General features: G+C 43.3%; 1 protein-coding gene across 1 annotated transcript in view; it reads right to left on the reverse strand.

Annotated features, from left to right (window-relative positions):
• The window catches only part of LOC145401061 (ankyrin repeat domain-containing protein 13D), a gene marked incomplete at its 5' end in the record, with an annotated part of 398,667 nt that overhangs the window by 17,030 nt on the left and 357,930 nt on the right, over positions 1–23,707 (reverse strand). The window contains 2 exons of the mRNA XM_080273433.1: positions 7,778–7,940; positions 8,422–8,583. Coding sequence (XP_080129559.1) covers positions 7,778–7,940; positions 8,422–8,583 — 325 coding nt within the window. The remainder of the gene's footprint in view (positions 1–7,777; positions 7,941–8,421; positions 8,584–23,707) is intronic.

The raw sequence follows: 23,707 nt of genomic DNA on the forward strand, positions 1-23,707 counted from the left end.
GCTCCACGCTTGGGAGCCAAGTACAGTCAAGCCTTGAGTAACATATGGTAGAGTAACACATTTTTGTACCTGCACGGTAAGCATTAATGCAACAGGTCATACTTAAATCAGAGAAAATCTTGAGCTCACGCACGAGGTGTCAGCGGGCCGGGTGACGTACTGTAATTTGAAAGTTGCATGCAGTGATGTCACCGGCCAGACTTGCCGTGATTGGCCGACTTACATCTGGGTACTTCCACCTCCAGTAACTCACACCCTAATGCTGCTGCTGCATCAGATGATGAGGTCAACTCTGTTGTTTCAGCCCTTGACTTAGATGCTGAAGAAGGAAATGCTGGAGCAGCAACATCTCAACAATGACAACAACAACAATGGGGGTGGAGACTGGGGGGAAAGTGCTGAGAAGCTAGGCATCAACATCACACAGTACCCAGCCTAACTTCCGTTATTATGTATGACTGTGACACAGTATTTCCAGATTTCCTGTTGGAATGAAGTGTTGACAAGATCCTTTGTTATTTTTTATATATTAGTGTATAGTTTTTTTTTTTTTTATGTTTTTAAAAAATATTCATAAATAGGGGGTTCCATTATCATACGTCATACTGAGCCTTTCATATCACTCACTCAGTGTAGGGATGCCTGGTTTCTACACTGAGTGACAAGCCAAATGGCTTCCTGTGTCCAGGAAACCATTTACTATGCTCGGTGGTAACCATATAAACAGGGTTTTTGGCCGGGTTAAGTGTCCTCCAGATTCCCCACTCTAAAATCATTTAATCAAGGCAAATGTTTTGGAGAGCCTCAGTGGGCCCAATACCTGCCCAGGGCCCCAAGCAAATGGGAAGATTTGCATGACCATGTAGACTGTGAGAGGTGTGAATCAAAGCAAGAGAGTGGAAGTGGTGAATGTGTCCAAGAGTGCGAGACATGCTGTGATGGCACTGTGTGAAACAAAGATGAAAGGGTATGAAGTGGAAGAGTGGGAGGGTGTGAAATGTGTCAGATCAGGCACGAATGGAAGGATGATGCAAGGAAGAGTTGCTTTGTTGATGAATGAGGTGTGGCTAAGTGAAATCAGAGATTACAAATATATCAGCTTGAGATGTATGTATGTCAAGTTCAAGTCTGAGTAAATGAAAGTATCAGTGATTGTAGTGTATGCACCATGTGATGACAGGAGTGAGAGCGAGAAAGACAGGTTTTGGGTTGAGCTGGATGAAGCAGTGGGAGAAATGCCCAGGAGCTATAAAGTGATCGTAATGGATGATACGAATGGAAGAGTAGGCACTGGTGCTGAGGATGACATAATGGGTTGTAATAGAGTACCCAGAGAAAAGATAACGGGAAGTGACTGAAGGATATGTGTCAGGAAAGGAGTCTGTGTATTTATAACTCGTATTTCAAACACAAAGATGCACATAAATATGCATGGCATGGAGGGAACAGGGATTGTGCTGAAAGAAGCCTGATTGATTACATGCTCGTAGAGAGGTTGATACTGGGAAAGGTTGCTGATACGAGGGCCAGGAGAGGACGATGTGGAGGTCTGTCAGATCATATGACTGTGGCATGCAAGACCAAGCTGAGAGGAGTGAGGTGGACCAGGAGAGAGAGGAGCAGCCAGGAGAGAGACTGAAAGTCGAAAAGCTGAGGATCAAAGAAACGGCAGATGAATACAGGTCTACAGTATGGGAGGAGTTGGAATCAGTGAATTAGAATGAAATGGATCTGGACAGCCTGTGGAATGCACATAGGGATTGCTTGGTTAGGAATGTTAAAGTCGTGTGTGGTGTGGCAAGAGTAACAACAAAGAAGAAAGGTACTGCATGGTGAGATGAAGAGGTTAAGAGAGCAGTGGAGGAAGAGAGGAAGAAGTGGCCAGAGTGGTTACAGAACAGGGGTTCAATTGAAAAAACAACTGAATACACTGAGAGTAAGAAGCACATAAACAGACTAGTGAAGAGGAAAATGAAGGAGGTAAATGATGCTCGAGGAGAAAAAATGAATGCAAATTACTCTAAAAACAGGATGTTATTCTGGAAAAAGGTGCGGAAATGTAGAAGTGACAGCAGAAAGAAATGTGAAAGTGTGATGGATGAAAGTGGTAGATTATTAACCCATGCGGATGCAGTAAGGACTTTATAGAAAGATTATTTTGAAAGCCTGATGGGAACAGAGAGAGCAGAGCCACTGTAAACATGATTAGTTTGAGGGATGTGCAGAGAAGGAATGCAATGCCAAGAAGCATGACACTCGCACAGATGAAGAACACTATGAAGCAGCTGAAAAATAGGAAAGCAGCTGGTACTGATGAGGTGTATGAAGAGATGATTAAGTGTAGTGGAGACAGCAGAATGAAGTGCTCATTGGAGATATGTACGAAGGCATGGATGAATGAAGTTGTGCCAGAGGAGTGGAAAAAGGCTGTGATTGTACACCTGTACAAAAATAAAGGTGGGCAAAGTGAGTGCAAGAATAATCATGGCATAAGTTTATTGAGTGTGGCAGGGAAGGTATATAGAAGAATTATTATAGAGAACGTAAGAGAGATATCAGAAGTCTTAGTGAGTGATGAACAGGATGGCTTTAGGAAAGGCAGAGGTTGTGTGGATCAAATACAGTAAAAGTCCTGAAATCCAAATGGCAGGGGACCAAGGGTCTTTCGGACTATTGGTTTTCTCGGACTATTGGAAGGGACCTCCGAATATGTCACACATATGTACACTCACAATCACTAATTTCTGCCCATGGGTGCCCCCTTCCTCCCCTGCATACCCAGGGAAGAGGGGAGGGGGGGACAAAATGAGCTCCACCTGCCTCAACCCCAGCTACCGACCCTCCTCCATACCCCTACCCAACCTCCCACCCCACCCATCATTCTTAACTGGCAGTTACATCTCAAGCTGACTTCATGCTTAACACATGCAGGCGGGTACATCCAAGGCCAAGAGCAAGTTCAAGCCAGATATATCCTTAGATAAAACCCAGAAAATTTTAAAAAAAGACCAGAAAATTTCAAAAATTTTTGCCTTGACAAATTCGGAGTACTGGGATTTTCGGATTATTGGTGGCTGGATTAGACAACTTTTACTGTATTTGCAGTGAGGCAGATAGTGGAGAAGGCTTGTGAAAAGGACTATAAGGTGTTTATGGCATTTATGGATCTGGAAAAAAGCATATAACAACGTAGGCACAGAAGGATTGTGGAACGTTATGTGCATGTATGTTGTAGATGGTAACCTGCTAGGTGCTGTCAAGAATTTTTATGATGGTACTGAGGCATGTTTAAGGATAAATAGGCATCTACTGTAAGTCAATGGTTCACAATCAGTGTGGGTATGCAACAAGGTTGTGTCATGTCCCCATGGCTGTTCAATATATATATGGATGGAGTTATGAGAGAAGTACAAACACGAGTAATGGCATCAGTAATGAATGGTGATGGACGGAATATCCCAAATTTGTTGTATGCTGATGCAGTGCTACTTACAAATACTGGACAAGAACTTGGTAGGCTAGTGCAGGCTTTGCTGATGTCTGTGAGTGTCGTGCCTTGAAAGTAAATGTAGAAAAGAGTAAAGTGATGGTAATCAACAGAGACGATGACTCCCAGTGTGATGTAACAGTGAATGAAGAGAGACTGGAGTTGGTGAGAGAGATCCAATACCTGGGAATAGTGATAGTAAAGAGAGGAAAATGCGCAAAAGAAGTGGAAAGTAGAGTGAGACAAGGAAGGAAAGTAGCTGGTGTTATGAAGGTCTTGATAAGAAACAGAGGCTTGAGTGTTGCAGCTGCACGAGGCTTACATGAAGGGGTGTTAGTGCTGACCTTAACTTATGGATGTAAGACTATGGTGTGGCATGAAAATAAAAAGTCAAGAGTGAAAGCAGTGGAGACGGGACTGCTGAGGAATGTATATGGAGTACAGAGAGTGGACAGGATACAAAATAATGTGATTTGTGGAAGATGTGGAGTGAGGAAGTCTGTGGAAGCCAGAATTGAAAAGAGTGTACTGTGATGATATGGTCATGTGGAGAGAATGGATAACAATAGAGTGGTGGAAAAGGTATATCTGAGCAAATATGAAGGAGGGAGGAGGCAAGGTAGGCTAAGGAGAAGGTGGAGGGATATTGTGGATGAGTGTGAGAAGAAGGGAGGTATGGAAGTTGGTGTGGCCAGGGGACTGACAAGAGACAGAGCTGGCTGGATGAATGTTGTGAGAAGTGCATGATCAGAGATTTGGTACCCTTGTTTAACTTGACAGTGTTTGGATTGACTGTATCAGATACGTTTATGCGAAACTACAGAATGCGATGAAAGTTTTCTGGCTTATCATATAGAGCCAGGATTCCGGGGGCTTGAATGATGAGTTAAAGGAAGCATGGCCCACTGTATTGGGGAAACTTGGTCTGTCTGGACGTTCCTACCCCTCACCCTGTCCTAGGGTGGGAAAGGAGGTCCGGATGATGATGATGATGTAATTTAATTGCCAAGTGCCGTTTTCCTAACCTGTATCATATTTTAATGGATGCCTCATGTGTGATGTATATAAAGATTTGGATTATGATTGCACCTACCTTCACCATCGCATGGTTGTGTGATGACTGTGCCGTGATTAAGGAATGCTCTTAATGCACAATACTGTTTTGGCGCAAGTTTTACTTAATGCACATTTTAGTCAAGCTGTTAAGTAGGTTATCATCACTGTGGGGTCTGGGGGGCAAAACCCCCTAGTTAGGGTTCAACACATCCATTTAGGCTTCCAGTGCTCTTTATGGTTTTAAAATGTATACATTTGGCTTTGTTTTGGTGTGCTGACGTCATGTCTAGTTGGCGAGATTGGCAGTAAACACACTATCAGGGACATTCAGGCAGCTTTCTGCAATATCGTTAGGTAGGTAAATTTCGTTTGTTCTCCAATATCTTTTGATCAAAAATCAAATGCTAATCATCTGAGATATATCTAGTACTAAAATTATTTTCCTTGAGAACGAACGTCTGTAAGAAAGCTTGAATCATCGTGTCATGGTCGTTTCTACCTTTTTTATTTTGTTAATGCTATTTTAATACCATTCATGTTCTTAATTTCAGTACAGTTATGTCTCTTTCAGTGTTTTGCCTGATAGGAGGTAATTTATGTGAGGTAACGTGGCAACGAGGGGTAAAAGTGAGAATTTTGGAAAGTCATCAGATTACACGGTACATTATTCATGCAAACATATTGTCTGAGTAATGTGTGTCTGAGTATCACAGTCAGTGTCCAGACTACACAGTCAGCATTACTTAAGACTGACTGTACTCCTCTTTGTTACCAACCCTTTTGCCATTCACGGGAAAGCCTTCTTTTCTCCTTAACTGCAGTTTCTATATCCTCATCCCACAACTACATTACCTTATGATGAGTAAATCTGAAGACAAGTGCTATGAACAACCTTCTCGCTCATGGTGCACCAAACAAGTTCACTCACACTGGAAGCAGTGTCTAGTTTTGTACCTTCACTAAGGAGAAATGACATGATCCTGTACACTGACAAGTGCAAGGAATGCATCATGGGAACCTGCATAGGGTGCTCATGGCTCACTTAACCCTTGCCGAGCTGCAGACCTCATTTATGAGGCACAATGAAGGCCTGCATGGGTTATGCTGCAAGCCTCATATAAAGTACAATTTATATTGATTATGAGGTCTGTCCAAAAGAAAACCAAACTTTTTAAGCAGCATACCAACTACCAGCATATCATGATCATGACAGGAGGGCTGTGTAGCAGTAACTTTGAAGTTTAGTCTAACACTAATCACAGCAAGCCATGTCAACACTAAGGTAAATGTGCCTGAGTGAACTTGTGTTTAGTGCACTTGGTAAAGTTTCATCTATCTCTTCTATCATCTGAAATCAGCTACCTGAGTGGATTTTGACTACAGGAAAAAAAAAAATATATATATATATATATATATATATATGGATCAAATCTGGAAAGTAGGGCAGCTGGGGGACGATAGTCATCTCACGCTTTGCAAAAAGGTCATGAATAAGGAGCGATGCATGTGCAGGTGCATTTAGGTTTTGTTTGTCCACACCTCAAGCCTTTTCCTATGCACTGCCTCCCTCAAATGCTTCAGGACGTCCAAGTAAAATTCTTTACTGTCTGACCACATGGAACAAACTCATGAGGAACAATATCCTTCCAATAAAATAAAAAAAAAGACACAACATCACCTCCACATCTAAGCTACTCTAATGTGTGTGTGTGTGTGTTTTTTTTTTTTTTTCTGGTTGTGGTGATGACGTTCTAACCCACTGCGATGACTGTCTTTTTGCTTTGACATCATAGCCATACACCCACGTTTCATCATCTGTTATGAAATTTTTCATGTAGTTTTTATCAGCATTTGAACAATCAAACAGCTCCTGACTGACTGTGACATGGTTCTCTTTTTTGCTCATCTGTCAGCAGGCGCAGCACAACTTTAGCGGCAACATTATGCATTTTCAATTTTTCGGGTAAAATCATGTGACACAAACTTTTACAGAGGACTGCTTCTTTGAAAGCTTCACAGACATGCAACAATTTTCACCAATCACAGCATGCACTTTCTCAATATGATCATTGTCTCTTGACATGGGTGGCCATACAGATTTCGGATCATCTTCTGTGAATGTTCTTCCTGATATGAACCGCTGGAACGACTTGTGACATTATGTATGGCTCAAACAATCCTTCCCATAAGCCTGTTGCAACATCTGAAAAGAGTCTATAAAAGTTTTTCCCAATCTGAAACAGAATTTCACACACATATATGTTGCTCTTCAAGATCCTTCATTGTTCAACTTGCAACAAATCGTCGTGTACTTAAAACATGTTTGCTCAAATGTGTGTAACTCGATGGCTAAGTGATGTGGTGTGATGCAATTAGTGTTAGACTAAAGCTCAAAGTCACTGCTATACAGACCTCCCATCATGATCATGCTAAACTGGCTAGTTAATGGTCTATTTAAAAAGTTCAGTTTCTTTTTAGACAGACCCCATACAAATCAATGCCTCAAGGAGGTAAACTAACTTACAAAGAATCAGCCTGGCACAGGTTATATGAGCAGATAATCCAGGGAGGACAGTTACCAAGCCTTGTGAAGAATTTTAACAGACGATATAAAGAAAGAAAATATGTACCCTTTTTCAGATCCATGACTCTAGGATGGCTCTCCCCACCACCATTTAAAATGCCTGGCCAGTGGTGTAGTTCATATAAGCTCACTTCCTCTCAGAGTGACTCCAAATTCACTCACAATGACCGAAAAATGGGTTAAGGGCTTTCCAAACCAGCTTTTTTTTCTTTTATATATAATGCATAAAGTTAATTCTCCTTAGTCAAGACACCTTGTAGTCAGAGGCATCAGCTCACTTTGTAACTTTATAAACAGAACTTACAATCTGGTATAAGAACTGGTTATAACAGAGCCCTGAACAAAACAGATGACATGGATTGTTGAAGAGCAATAACTTTTTTAGGGGCACTACAGTACTCAGCTACTGAGGGATGGGGAGTATTTTCCCCTTGCCCCTCCACCCATTGCAGATTTTCTAATGGATAATGCCTGGAAATTTTATTCAGCTGAAGAAGACCTCCTGCACTTCAAGTTAATGAGCAAGTTAAACAACATCAATCTTATATGAATCCTTTGTGGTGCTTTATCATATCATGGATATAATGTACTTGTCTGAACATTTTCTAGTCCATTATACTATGAACAGCATAGCACTACAGCATACTGACCCCTGATGGCGTGATGTTGGTCGATGATCAGCCTGCAGTGCTTCCCAAATGTCTACTTGATCCTGCTCAGTCCCAGCTTCCACCAGTGACTGCTGGATGGCATACTGGAGTAGTGCATCATCCTCTTCTAGGCTCAGTTGCACGTGCTGCTGGTCTGAGTGACCTATTGTAATATGAGTAGCATTAGCACTCCAATACATTATGAAATGACATGCATCCTGAAACATAACACAATTACCTATACAAGATGACATACATCCGGTAACAAAACAGTTTCTTATACAAGTGCTGTAGGAATCACCCTGAGTTTGTCTGATTATGTGGAGCAAATGGAGAGATAAACTATGACAGTGAAACAAGAGAAGGGAGGGATGAAGGAGAATAAGGAAGAAGGAAAGTTAAGAAGTAAGAAGAAAGAAATATGTTGGAAGAAGTGTACACTATGTGTGTGAGTCTCAGGTTGGACCTTGATTCACTGTACTTGTGAATGACCTTTCTGCATAACAAAGAAATATATGGAATGGTAGTTACCAAGTATTTAGCCATACTTCACTCATATGCAGCAGATCTCAGGTTCATGGTAACCAGCTATCTTATGCTATATAATGGAAAAACAACAACAGTATGTTTCACAATCAACTTACCAACTACAATATAACTGGCTGGAGGATCAAACACAGCTTCATCAATTACACAAGATAGTCTCTCTTCCTCACTCACAGTTGTCACATAATCTTTAGGTTCATCAACACCAAAGATATTGCCAAAGGTGATTCTAGCAGTGAGCACATGGAAGAGTGGAATTTCTGAAAGAGACAGACATAAACATTTAATGACTGCATATTACAATATTAAACTGTACATTAATGTCAGTCAGGACCAGTGGAGTTAGCTGTCCACTTTCATTATATAAAATATTTTACATGTGCTATCACTAAACATGCAACTGTCTGAAAATTGGTAAAGGTAATTGCGTTATCCCCATAATTTAACAACTTACCAGGATTAATGGCAGAATTTATATACCAAAACAAGTACAAAATAAGTAAAACAGTAGTGTACTATAATGAAAAGGTTCAGGTGTCACTGGTATAGTAACAACTATGGGAAAAACCAACAACTTACTGTCTTAGCCACTTTCAATTTAGTGTTATGCATGTCCCACCTTGCCTATAACCTCTAAAGACCGAATCTTATCGGTTTCACCTCGGGCGCAATTTGGGGTCAATTTTTCAAATTTTACCAAAGTAAAATTTTTTCTTACATATTTGATAAGCTTGAATTTACACACCTGAAAATGCCAATCTCAGTCCCAGAGGCCTAATGGTTACTGCAAAACTGCCTGTCAAAGATTATATAAGTCCCTCCTCATGGCAGGCGGGAAAACAGGAAAACATCTACTGAAACCTAATTTCTGCTAAAGAATCTTACCAAAAATCAATGAAATCAATGCAAAATATGTTTCTATTGATGAAACTAGGCATAGGAGTCAGCATGAGTTAAAAAAATAAAAATTGCCAAACTCAAAAAAATTTGGCAAAAAAACTAATTTTCATTAAAGAATGAAATCAATGTAAACTATGTTTCCATTGATGAAACTAGGCACAGGAGTCAGCATGAGTTAAAAAAAAAAAAAAAAAAAAAAGTTGGTGAGTACACAGACACAGGCCGATCATGGCAGGGAAATTACTGCACCATACTCAGGACAAAGGATTGGGAGGGAGAGAGGTGGAGGTGGGGTGGGGGTCTCTGGTGGGAGTGAGGGGGGATGAGACACACCTCCAAGGTGGAGGAAGTAGTGGGGGGGGGTATTATGGTGGGAGGAAATACAAATCGATCATAGCAGGGATATTGCCACATCATGTGATATACGAGTAAAGGGGGGTGGGGGAAGGTGGAGGAGAGGTGAGGGATCTCTGGTGGGGGCTAAGGGGGGATGAGGCACATCCCCATTGCTGGGGAGGTGAAGTGAGGGGTAGCATGACAGGAGGAAATACACACACAAAGCAATCATAGCAGGGAAATTGCTGCGTTATTCAATATAAAAGGGGGGTGGAGGGAGGTGGAGGAAAAGGGGTGACCGGGCATGAGACACCCCCCCCCCATACAATGTAGATGTGGTATTGGTGAGTAGTTTGGGTGGGAGGGGACACAGCTGGCTGTATCCAATCAGTCAATCAGCCAGAGGGAGATGGGGAGTAGCTGGGGGGGGGGAGGTCCTCCCACAGACCTGGTGAAGGAGCGGGATCTTCCTTCCCACCATCTCATCCCTTAGTTCTGATTGGGTAGAAACCATTTACATCATCAAAGGGGCTGGCTTAGTGCTCGGCAGTTTTAGACAGACCTTCTACAATCATCATAGTCCTTTATGGGTTAAGGCAACCTTGTTGGTACATCTTACTTACAATAACCTTATTTCATTTAAACCATACCACAGACAAAGAGTTGAAAGTGAGGACAGCAGGTACAAGGCGTTATCCAAAATTTTCCAGATTGGGATCATGACACCTAAAGGGGTTGTAGTAGCACGATGAGCTGCTAGGTGGAAGTACTAACATGCATTGTGAGTCAGTGTGCCATGTGGCGCGGACCTAGGCGAACATGGGGGTTAGTGACGTTCATTTGTTTGCTGTTGTGCACATGTCATCAGGCAATTTTCGGGACAGAAATAAAATGGAACAGCAAATTTACATCAAATTTCGTGTGAATCTCAGGGAAAATGCAACAAAGACCCTGGCAATGATTCAACAAGTGTTTGGTGAGCAATTCCTTGGTTGGACACAGGTGTTTCAGTGGCATGCACTGTTCAAGGCTGGTCGAACAACAGGTGACGACGACAACCACACAGGGGGAGCCCTCAACCACCACAACTCCTCAGAATGTTGCAAAAATTCAGCAGCTCGTACACATGGATTAACGCTGAATACGATGTATGTGAGGAGGTGGGAATTGATTTTGGGACATGTCAGAGGATTCTCAATGAAGAATTGGGCATGTGCCATATTGCAGCCAAATTTGTATCCAGACTCCTGATGGCTGACCAAATGCCATAATGCCTCGATGTCTGCACTGAGCTTCTTGAACTCGCCTCAGAAGATGAAACCTTCTTGTCCAGGCCCCCTGTGACTTCTTTCTGTTCCCCAAAATAAATATCAAGCTGAAAGGGCACTGTGGACATCCAGAAGGAACATAAGGTGGTGCTCAACAGGCTCATTAAAAAGGACTTTCAGGGAGCGTTCGAATGACGAAGGACGTGCTGGGACCGGTGTATCAACACACAAGGGAACTACTTCGAGGGTGATGGCAGCCAACAGGAGCTGCGATGAATTTTTGTTTTCTTGTAACATTAGTCCGGAAAATTTTGGATACCACCTCATATATGAGCTTATATGCTAACAATACTGTTTTTGTGACAGAAATGAGTTCTCAGAGTTTGCAGTTTTGCACAAAAAGAAAACTGAGAGTTAATGGGAAGAAAAGTAATGATATATGAAAGGAAATAATATGACAACAGATACTGGCAGGCAGCGCAGGGCAGAGGGAAGAAACAGCGCACTGTAGGATTGAGAGAGGATGTGAAATATTTGAGGAGGATCATTTCATTTCATTTCATTTCATTTATAAAGGCTCCAATATGCTAGCATGTGAATAAGCTAATGAGGAGGGAGAATAGGGATAGCATAGGTGAGCAATGTGTGAAGAATGAAGGAAGGGTTGTGGTGAATAATGGGGATATTAAAGACGCATGGAGAGAGCATTACAGCCGGTTGTTGAATGAGGAGTTTGACTGGGACAGGGAAGGTTTGGATCCTACAAATCCAGGGTTTGGCCCACAACCTTTGATTGATGCTGATACTGTGAGCGGGGCAATAGGCAGGATGCAGGCGAGGAAGGCATCAGGTGTGTCTGGGTTGACTGCTGAAATGTTGAAGGCCTCAGGAGATATAGGAGTGACGTTAGTCACTGACCTGATAAATACTATTATACAGTAAACCCTCTCTAATTCGGATCCCTACAACTTGGATATCGGATAATTGGATCTTTTTGACCGCCAGACAAATAATTTTAATTTGGATAGAAATACGATTTAAGTGACACGAGTCCGGACGTGGTGTTCAAACAAAGGTCCCCTTGTGGGGAATTCCCTCCAAACATTGCCTCCACGCCACACTGTTCAGTTCAGCCCATGTCTCTCTCCGTAACGGATGTCCTCTGAATGGTCTCCATCCTTCATTTATTACAGTATTTGTGAACTTTGTGGCCCCTCAACCTTGGTTTATAGCATCGTGATTGCTTCCATGAATAAACTGTGCCTTCTACTTCCTTTGGTAAGGGGAAATATAAGAGCTTGAGCCTGGCTGAGAAAGTAGCTGTGATCGAGGCTCATGAAAGAGGAGTCACACAAGCACAACTCATGGCGCAGTATGACCTGAAGAGATCAACTCTTCACGACATTCTGAAGGGCAAGGACCATGTAAGGGAGGCAATGAAGAAAACTGAAGGTGGAAAAAAGGGGAAAGATGTTTAATGGTCAAGGAAAATCCAGCACGAGAACTTGGATGACGTGGTGTACAAGTGGTATATGCAGGAACGAGATGAGGGTGTTCCTGTATGAGGCCTGGACATTCAGTATGCTGCAGAACGGTTTTCAGCTCACCTTGGAATCTCTGATTTCAAGTACAGCAGTGGATGGCTGTGGCGATTCAGGAGGCGCCACGGCATAGTGAACCACACCATCACGGGGGAACTTCTGAGTGCTGATGCTAGTGCCATGGACCCCTTTGTTGAGCAGCTGCGTCAACTAACTGAAGAAAAAGGGCTGCGCGAGTTTCAGATTTACAATGCTGATGAGACTGAGCTATTCAGACAGGTCCTGCCCAGAAATACCCAGCCCACAAAGGACATTGGCAGCACTCCAGGGCACAAAACAATGAAGAAGCACCTCTCGATTCTGGCTTGTGCTAATGCTGATGGTTCTCACAGACTCAAACCAATGGTAGTGGGGAAGAGTTGCAAACCTTGGGCCCTCAAGGACATCATGAGGAAGCTACTGGTGGAGTATCATGGAGCTCCTTCAGCCTGGTTCAACCAGTGAATCACAGAAGAGTGGTTCAATGGTTCATTTGATCCTGCAGCAAGGCAGCACCAGGCAAAGTATGGGATCAAGCTAGAGGATGTCAAAGCAGTTCTGCTGGATAATGCTCCAGCTCACCCTTCGTTGTCCAAGTTGTGTAGCAAAGAGAGACGCATCAAGACCCTGTTTCTTCCCCCTAATACGACATCTATAATCCAACCCATGGACCAGGGTGTCATAGAGAGTGCCAAGAGGCACTATAGGAACTTATATCTCCTGCAGTACCTTGTGGTGACAGAGGATGGGATGGAGCGGCAGGTTAAGTCGACACCTGGGGGAAGAAGAAGATGCAAAACTTCAGGTGGTACACAATAAAGGATGTCATTTTGAACTGGACTGAGGCATGGCAGATGGTGCCTCTTGCAACACTCCACAATGCATGGTGCAAGCTGCTTAAGACTCCCAAGTATCCAGTGCTTGGTTGTAACGAGTTTGAGGGCTTTGAGACCAAAAAAATCGTGGCAATGTTGGCACAGGCTGGACAGGGAGAAATCCAGGAGGAGGAACTGGTAGAGCGGGTGGAGCAAGACTTCGGTGTGCCTGGCTACCACCACCTGACCAAGGAGGAAATAGCCGATGACGTGCAGCGTGGTGAGACATCTGTCGAGGAGGAAGAAGAAGAAAGAAGTTCTCAGGGCCCGTCTCTAGCAGCAAGGCTGGATGTGACTGCCTCCTGCCTCAAGCTCACAGACTGTGTAGGGGAGTCCATTGCCCAACACTATGAGGCACTATGCATTATGAGGAGGCAGGTTATGTGGCTGCAGCAGGAAAAGCAAGTGCAGCCATAGATCTCAACCTTTTTCATGCCTTTGCCATCCCCAGCCAGCAAGAGGCAGCACACAGTGTCTGAGGTGTCAGGTGTATCCATCTCTTCCTCAGTGTTATCCACCTCCTCAGCCAGTCTCCACATCTCTGATACAGATTCACGTACCACAACCCCCAGCATCTCTCGTGCCAGCACCCCTAGCTCCAGCATCTCCCGTGCCAGCACCCCCAGCTCCAGCATCTCTCGTGCCAGCACCCCTAGCTCCAGCATCTCCCGTGCCAGCACCCCCAGCTCCAGCATCTCTCGTGCCAGTACCGAGGACCTAACTGTGGCAATTGCCAGGGCTACACCTGAGGTGCCAAGGGAAATCTTTGAGGACAATTAGTGCATGTGGAAAAGTACTGTAGTGCAAGTGGACATGTACAGTTAGTGATAAGAGGACGTGTACAGTTAGTAATAAGTGGACATGAACAGTTACTATAGTGATAAGTGGACATGAGGTTACTTTAGTAACAAGTGGACATGAACAGTTACTGTTGTGATAAGTGTAGTAATAAGTGTAATTTTTATGAACTGTACAGTACCTTCAGTACACTGAAGTGTACTGTACTGTACTACTGTGTTGCATGATTTCAGTTTCAAGGTTTAACAATATTTTACTTATTTTATTATTGTGCACTATTTTTTAGTATAAGGTAATAATACACTGCACTCTTCAATGTTTTTGTGAAAAAGCCATGTTTTAGTGACAGTGTGTGTACTTTAGGGACAGGGGCAGCCATGAGCTCTGATAATTAGGATTTTCAGATATTTCGACATGGGGTTCCCCCCAGTTAGTCTGAATTAGAGAGGGTTTCCTATATATGAGTGTGTTGTCCCATATGATTGGCTGAAGAGTGTAAGTGTAATGTGTACATGGGGAAGGGTGATGACCTGGAATAGGGGAAATTATAGAGGCATAAAGCATTTATACCGGATAATGAAGGTAATGGAGAAAGTACTAGAAGGTATGAGCAGAGAAAGAGTGAATATTGATGAGATGCAGTTTGGGTTTATGCCAGGCAAAGGGACCACTAATGCCATATTCATCATTTGACAGCTTCAGGTAAAATATATAGGAAAGAAAAGGGAACTGATTTGGAGAAGGCCTTTGACAGTGTCCCTAGCGAGGTGGTGAGGTGGGAAATAAGAAAGCTTGGGATCAAGGAGTGGCTGGTTAGGGTAGTTTTGGCCATGTACTGGGTGCTCACACCCAGGTAAGGGTGAATGGTGATTTGAGTGATGAGTTTTCCATGAATGTTGGTGTGCATCAGGGGTCAGCCTTGAGCCCCTTGTTGTTTATTATGGTACTTGAAGCTCTATCATGTGACTTGAGAAATGGACTCCTGTGGGAGATGTTGTATGCTGATGATTTGGTGTTGGTTGCAAGGAATGAAAGGGAGGTGGAGGAAAGATTTACAAAGTGGAGAGATGGTATGAAGCACAAGGGCTTAAGAGTAAATGCAGATAAAATAGAGATGGTGTCTAAGACTGGGGGATGGTACTGTCAAAGAAGAGGGAGAGTGGCCATGTGTGATTTGACACAACAGCATGGGAAGTAATTTATCTTGTGCAGTGTTTGAGATAGGGGGGTGCATAAGAGATGTAGTGGCATTAGAGGTAGACTGCGAGATAATGCTAATTTCATGTGTGTGGTGTGTTGGGGAAAGCATGTGGATATTGCCAGGTGAGTCTCTTGAGTGGGTGGAAGAGTTTTGTTATTTGGGAGACATGTTACATGCTGGAGGTGGGGCAGGAGCTAGCTCTGTGGCTAGAGTGAGGAGCGGTTGGAAGAAGTTTAGGGAGCGTTGCCTCTCCTGACATTGAGAGGGCTCTCCCACCGTGCTAGGGGATCTTCGTATCCGGCATGTGTTAGGAGTGTAATGTTGTATGGTAGTGAGACCTGGGCAGTAAGGGAAGAGGATACTGTATTCGCAGGCTCAGACTTACAGATGTGGCAGTGATTAGGTGCAAGGCACCGTTGAGTGCAAGGCCTGGGGGGGGCTAGGATTACAATGGAAAATTTGAGAGGTAGGCTTGGACTTGAGTGTATTGGTGTTGTGATGAGGAGAGGTAGACTGAGATGGTTTGGGCATGTGAAGAGGATGGGGGATGATAATTGGGTGCAGAAAGTAAGAAGTGTTAATGTTGGGGGTAAGGTAATGAGAGGTAGACCGAAAAAGACCTGGGATGAGGTCAGTGAGTGTGACCTCAGGGTTAAGGGACTAAAATAGGAAAGCTGCCAGAGATCGAGCGGCATGGAAAGCCGTTGTTAGGTGACCAAGGCCAATGCATGCAAGCATGTTGGGGCCTTCAAAAACTAAAACGAAAACAAAAACGTGTCAGTTTTGGTCACCTAATGGAGGTGTCCATGCTGGCTGACCTCTAACAACCTCTCTGTTCAGTCCCTTATCCTTGAGGTCACACTGTATGACCTATATCCCAAATGTTTTCCAGTCTCTCTCCTTAGTTCACCCTCAACATTTACATCTCTCACTCTCTACACCCAGTTTTTATCCTCCATCCTCTCCACATGCCCAAAACATCTCAGTCTACCTCTTCTGATCACATCACTAGTACATTCCAGACCCATACTTACTCCCAAATATTCATTTGCAATCCTTCCCTCCCCCCAGCCTGTCATTCAAAGATGCACTACCTTTGTGGTAGGTGTTGGCAACCATCATCCACTCACTTGATGTAGTGATGATTACTTCTTCCTTTACCATATCATTCTTTTTCTGTGTATGCCCTCCTCACTTCCTATTTCTCCCATCTCTCCTGTCACTTTTTATTACTCTTATTTTCTTTTCAGGTGGCTGTACACTCAGTGGCAGGCCTAATGGTTTCCTGTAAGCCAGGATATTATTTACAATGCTCGGTGGTAAATATAACCAACCCATACATGTTCCCTGTTAACAAGTGGGCTGGCAGAGGGTCAGTGCCCCTCCCCATAAAACAACTAACTCAGAGTCAAACGGCCACCTCTTACATAATTATGATGTCTGGCTATAGATAGGTAGATAGACTACACATCCATATGCTCATTCTCATGTCTGTATATCTGAGCCTTGGTAGAATGAATGCCGATAATAAATAAATAAATAAATAAAAGTGGAGAGAGAGAGAGAGAGAGAGAGACAGAGAGAGACGGTAGGGAAAAAGGACAGGGAGGGGATGAGCAGTGCAGGTGACACGAGGAACGAGACGCAGAGGTGGAGCAGGAGGGGTGGGGGGGTCACTCTGTGGGGGGTAGTGGCCGAGCCAGAGTTGCCAAATGGGACTTTATGCTCGAGTTTAGTCTCCATACGTCCCATCTCGAGCAGCCCTGTGGCGGGGAGTTTGATCGCCAGTTTTGTACAGAGCTTCCACAATCAACGTTCATAGCACTCCGTGCACCAAACAGCGCCAATGTCGATCGTCGTCCATAGCACCTTAGGGGTTAATTGTAAACCAACCCCCCCCAAGCCTCTAATCATCAATGTTATATTTGTACATTTAAGCCTATGAATATCCTCTTCCTCTACTGCTCAGGACTCGCTACCGTATAGCATTGCATTCTTAATACACATCGATTATAAAGATCCCGTAGCACAGAGGGAGAGCCTCTCAGTGTCAGGAGAGGCAACAGCTCCCAGAACTTCCACCAGCCACATCATACCTTAGCCAGAGCTAGCTCCAGCCCCACCTCCAGCACATAACATGTCCTCCAAATAACAAACTCTTCCACATAGTTAAGAGACTCACCAGCATGATCAATCCATTCATGCCTGACAGTCTCCATATGATCTCCCCAACATACTGCATACGTGAAATCAGCATTATTTCACAGCCTGCTTCTAATACATCTACATCTTTTATGCACCCACTTATCACAAACACTGCACAAGACGGAGTTACCTCCCACACCCTTATGGCAAAGTGCACATGGCCACACAACCTTTGCTTTGACAATATTGCTACCAGCCTACTGTAGATGTCAATATTTTTGTTTTATCCACATTTACTCCCAAGCCCTTGTGCCTCATTCTGTTTCTCCACTTCCTAAATTTTTCCTTTGCATCCCCTTCAAACCCTGCAGTCAACACCAAGCCATCAGCATACAACATCTCCCATGGGAGTCCATTTCTGAACTCATGTGATAGAGCTTCAAGCACCAGGACAAACAGTAAGAGGCTCATGACTGACCCCAAATGCATGCCAAAATTCACGGAAAACTTATCGTTCAAATCTCCATTTATTTTCACCTGGTTGTGAGCACCCATATACATAGCCATAACCACTCTAACCAGTCATTCCTTGATCCCAAGTTTTCTCATTGCCCACTTCACCATCTCGCTAGGGACTTTGTCAAAGGCCTTCTCTAAATCATCAAGAACAAATGTACAGCTCATTTTTCATACCTATATATTTTCCCTGAAGCTGTCAGATAATGAATGTGGTCCCTTTGCCTCGCATAAACTCAGACCACATCTAATCAGTATTCACTCTTTTCCTTGTCATACCTTCTAGGATTCTTTCTGTTACCTATATTATCTGATCCAAAAGTGTTATGTGTAGGGACTCCCTCCTACAATGAGACAGGGCACAGAAAAGGAAGGGGATTGAGCTATCCCTGAATCCTGAAGATTTGGTCAATGAATGTGCATGGATGTAGTATGATTGAGGCTAAAAGGGAGGAGATTCGGTGAATGTTTGTGAGAAGAAAGTTGGATGTGTTAGCTTTTAGTGAATCTATCTATCTATATACCTAGGCTGCTTCCCCAAAGGAAAGGGAGGTAGCCAAGACAGGACAACACACTCCCCATTTACTCACCCATTCAAACACATTCATTCGCATCTTAGCCCCAAAGGGGAGAACGGACAGATCCTCACTGCACCACACCACACAAGGGTCAACTGCGCAATGCAATCAGTGACATCAACAGCAGGGCCCGACAGCAGAACTGGTTTACCCCTGCCACATCATAACAGAACGATTCCCTTACACACACCTGACCTGACTAGCTGAGCAGACCAAATGCGGGAGAATATCCCCGCACGGCTGCATCATCACTTATTCACAATTTCTCTCCATTTATTTCTGTCACTCACAGCCACTCTTCCTTGCTCAACAGACATCCCTCTCGCATCCAGCGCTCTCTTCACACTGTCCATCCATCCTGTTCGTGGTCTTCCTCTCAGCCTTACAGAGGAAGACCACGAATAGGATGGATGGATTGTGTCCCCCCCGCCACAGGGGGGGACACAATCTGGCTGCACTATAAGGTGGTACTACTACTCTGCGGCCAGGTTATGTTAGGAGAATACTGCCACCGTATTCCCTGCGTGTCGTAAAAGGCGACTAAAAAGGGCGGGGTGAGGGGACTAGGGACCCCCTCCTCTGTTTTTTAGTTCCTAAAAAGAGACAGGCCTTTTAGTGAAATAGAGATAAAAAGGAAAGGTGAACCTAAGTTTTGGAAATGTGACTGGAAGGAGGTCAAGTGTTAATAGAGGAAGAGTGAGAGGAGTGGCCTTGTTAGTGAGCTCAGAAGTGCAGCAGTGTGTGACTGAATGGAAGGAGGTGTTATCGAGACTGAAGTGGGTGAAAGCGAAATTTGGATGCGACTTGTGGGTATTTGTGAGAGCTTATGGACCCTGTTAGCGAAAGGGAGTCTTTCTGGAATGATGTTGATGAGTGTCCACAGAGTTTTGGTGTAAATATGAATGTGGTAATAATGGGTGATCTGATTGCTAGAGTGGGAAACGTACCAGTTGAAGATGTCGCTGGTATGCATGTTGTGCCTGGAAGAAAAGATGAAGGGGAAAGAATGATAGGAATGTGTGTTGAGCAAAAGATGTGATTGGAAATACCTTGTTGGAGAAGAAAGATGTAAGTACAATACATGAGTGAGACAGGATGGTGGATGGGTTGTTGATAGAGCATTGATGAATTGTTTGGTTGTGTCAAGGAATGTAAGAGGAAGATTGTTAGATGTGAGAGTTTTGAGAGGGAATGGTGGAGGTATGTCTGACCACTACCGGGTAGAGGGAAAGTTGAGAGTAGAGTTGGGAGTGGCAGGAAGGTTTTGAAAGTGGGTGAGTTGAACAAAAGAGAGAGAATGATAGAGTATCAGGAGAAGCTGAAAGATGAGTGGAGCACAGTGAAAGATCAGGAAAATGGCAGTCGTTTAAAAATGCTGTGGTGGGGTATGCAGAAAAGGTGTGTGGTGTGAGAAGAGTGGGTGGTGGTGTAAGAAAGAAGTGAATGGTGGTGCGAGGAAGTAAAAATGGCTGTAGCTGAGAAGTGACGTGCATATGAAGTGTGGCTGCAGGGGAAGGATGAGGTGTCATATGAGAGGTATAAGGATGAGAAGGGCTGTGCGTGACATTAAAGTGGCAGCGGATGAGAGGTGAGGTAGGCAGTTGACTGAGAATTTTCAACAGAATAAAAAAATATTTTGGAAGGAGGTGTAGAGGGTGTGAAAGGGAGAGTCTGGGAAGGAAGAGTGAGTAAAAGCAGAGGATGGAAGGATGTTAATTGAGATGGATGGAGTAAGGGAGAGATAGGCAGAGTATTTTGAAAGATTGTAAGTGTAGAGGAGGAAAGGGAGGCTGAGATTATGGTAGATGGAAGGAAGCAAGGAATAAATGTGTTGGGAGAGTTGAATGATTCTTTGATCATGATGGAGGAAGTGTAGGGAAAGCTGCAGCTATGGACAGGGGGGTTGGTTTACAATTAACCCCTAAGGTGCTATGGATGATGATCGACACTGGCGCTGTTTGGTGCACGGAGTGCTATGAACGTTGATTGTGGAAGCTCTGTACAAAACTGGCAATCAAACTCCCCGCCACAGGGCTGCTCGAGATGGGACGTATGGAGACTAAACTCGAGTATAAAGTCCCATTTGGCAACTCTGGCTCGGCCACTACCCCCCACAGAGTGACCCCCCCACCCCTCCTCCTCCACCTCTCAAAACCCCACTGCGTCTCGTTCCTCGTGTCACCTGCACTGCTCATCCCCTCCCTGTCCTTTTCTGTACTCCCCCCCTCTCTCTCTCTCTCTCTCTCTCTCTCTCTCCACTTTTATTGATTTATTTATTTATTATGAGCATTCCTTCTATCAAGTAAATATATTTTATGCCTTTATCATGGTTCCTTGTGTCATGTGAGCTGCCCAACCCCTCCCTATCCTTTATCTCTACCCTCTCTCTCTCTCTCTCTCTTCATTTTTATTTATTTATTTATTTGTGCATTCCTTCTACCAAATAAATGTGTTTTATATTGTATTCAATACTCTCTGTAAGACGTTTGCGAAAATTACGTTTTTTGTAAATTCCTCCGGGTTATTCTCCATTCTCTGCCATACATGAGCAGTTGTGCAGTAAGTATTTCACGCATGAGAATGAAATAAACATTTTCTGGTGTGTAAAATCAAGCTCTCCAAATGTCAAAGACCAAAATTAGTCTTGATGAAAATTATTGTGGCAGGGGGGCAAGACAAGGCAAGGGAATTATTCAATTTATTTATTGCTTCTTTAGCTCTCTCTCTCTCTCTCTCTCTCTCTTGTACACTTCAAACTTTTTTATTTTGATTTATTTATATGTGTTTTTGCTTACAAGATGCTATACATGTATATACTGTATTTTCTTGATGCAGATTGATTTTCTATTTTTGTTTATTTTCTTCACTTTTGTTTATTTATTTATTACTTACGTGCATTCCTTCTACCAAATAAATGTTTTATGAATTTATATCATATTGCATTCAATACTTTCTGTGATATGTTTGCGAAAATTATGTTTTGGGAAAATTTCTCTGGTTGTTCTCCATTTTCTCCCAAATGCGTGCACTGCCTATTTTCAGCGTAGATGCGTCACTCTGTGGTTAGCATTTGACATATGGAAATGGTATATACATTTTCTGGTATGTAAAATCAACGTCTTCAAATAACAAAGTAAAAAATTTAGCTTCGTGGAAGTTGAAAAATCGACCCCTAATTGCGTTCTGGGGGATAGACAGGGTGGAGGAATTGCGTACCTTAGGGGTTAAGGAGTTGAGAGGAAGGTTGAGACTGAGTGCATTGGTGCTGTGATGTGGATGGGCAGATTGAGATGATTTGGGCATGTGGAGGGGATGGAGGATGACAACTGGGTGTGGAAAGTGATAAGTGGGAATGTTGGGGGTAGGGTTGTGACAACTGGGTATGGAAACTAAGAAGTGTGAATGGGGGTAGGGTTGCGAGAGGCAGACAGATAAAGACCAGGGATGAGGTCGAAGGGTGTGAATTCAAGGATAAGGGACTGAAAAGGAAGGCTGCCGGAGATCAAGAAGTGTGGACAGCTGCCACTAGGTGACCAAGGCCGATGCATGCAAGTATAATGGAGCATTTATAAATGATATAATATGAAATTAATGAGACAAGCTATTTTGTCCCCATTTGGTGATCGTCAGTAAGACTTGATTTATGGAGACTGCAGTGCAGAGCTGGGAGTTAGAGATATCAATCTTTGTGAATGGGTGTTTAAGCGTGAAGGAACTGTGAAGCACTGAGTCATCTGCATATGAGTGATTGGGATTACGGGTGACAGACGAGATCATTAATATGAATGAGGAATAGGTTTGGGGCCAGGTCTGAACCTTGTGGCATACCGGCATTAACTAAGTGGAAATTGGATTACACATCATCTACCTTTACTCTTATCTCTCTGCTATTGAGATATGAAGAAATAAGTGGGACAAAAGATGATAGGCCACAGCAGGGGAGTTTAGATACCAGGGAACAGTGCCACACTCTGTTAAAAGCTTTAGAAATATCATGGGTTACTGCACAGGTCTCTCCATGCTGGCCAGTTGACTGATGGACTGTATGAGTAATGAGACTGAGTATATCAACAGTAGATCTTTCGTGATGAAAACCATACTGTCGTCACTAATTGCGTTACTGAATTTATGATGTTTGACAATGTGCTTATTAATGACAATCTCAAATACCTCACCATGAGATGTGATAGCTCTTGGTCTGTAATCAGAGAGATCACAGGAGCTTTCTTTCTTTGGAACTAGGTGGATGTTGGCTTCTTTCCATGAATTAGGGAATGAAAAAGCATGTACTGTATGCATAGTCTGAATAATTTAGTTAGAACAGGAGCAAGTTCTGGGGAACACATTTTCAAAACAAATGGAGGAATTCCATCTGGACCTGAAGCTTTGTTGCGTGGTAAACTGTCTAAGAGAGACTTTATGTATCTAGTTTGTATCTTTAGAGAAGCAATTTCAGGAGAGTCAAGTTCTAGTACAGGAACATTCTGACTGACTGTCTTGAATGTAGAATTTCTGGGAAATATACTGGCAAGAATGTCAGCTTTTCCAAGGGGTTTATTTACAGTGTTTCCATTTGAAGATTTTAGTAAGGAAGTGGGTGATGGCTTATTAAAGTTACTTCAGAATGAACTGAGAGTTAGCCAGAATATTCTACTGTCCTTAGGAGTACTGTACTGAATAGTTTGGGTGCTTGGTTGTGAAGAAAGTTTGATTTGACAAGATTTATTACTGCTTTTGCATGGTTTCTAGCAATTTTCAAGTGCTTGAGGGATTCAGTAGTTTTGGACTTTAAATAAGAATTATATGCCAAAAACTTTTGGGTAGTTTCTTTGGTACAATTGATGTCAAACTATTTTAGGGTGTTTGATCTTTTAGTAAACTGCTGGCTGGGTATGAACAATTCTCTACCAGCATGTATTAAGTCATTAATGTGGGATTGGGTTGAACTGACATAAGTGGAGAAGAAAGGCTGCCATGGAAGATCAGCTAGATAAATTCTAAATCTATCCCAGTTTGCCCTATCAAAGTGCCATCTGGTTACCATGACTGGTTCAGAATGGGGAGGTTTGGGGCAACTGACAATGAGGTTTTGATGAGATTATGGTTGAAGCATCCAAGTGGTGACAGCTGTATGGAGACTGTACAGTACTATATAACTAGTGGAGGCAGGAGTGGAAGACTAGGGAA

Source organism: Coenobita brevimanus, chromosome 54 (assembly GCF_032717465.1).
Source record: "Coenobita brevimanus isolate Jiangsu-jjx chromosome 54, ASM3271746v2, whole genome shotgun sequence".
NCBI classification, from domain to species: domain Eukaryota; kingdom Metazoa; phylum Arthropoda; class Malacostraca; order Decapoda; family Coenobitidae; genus Coenobita; species Coenobita brevimanus.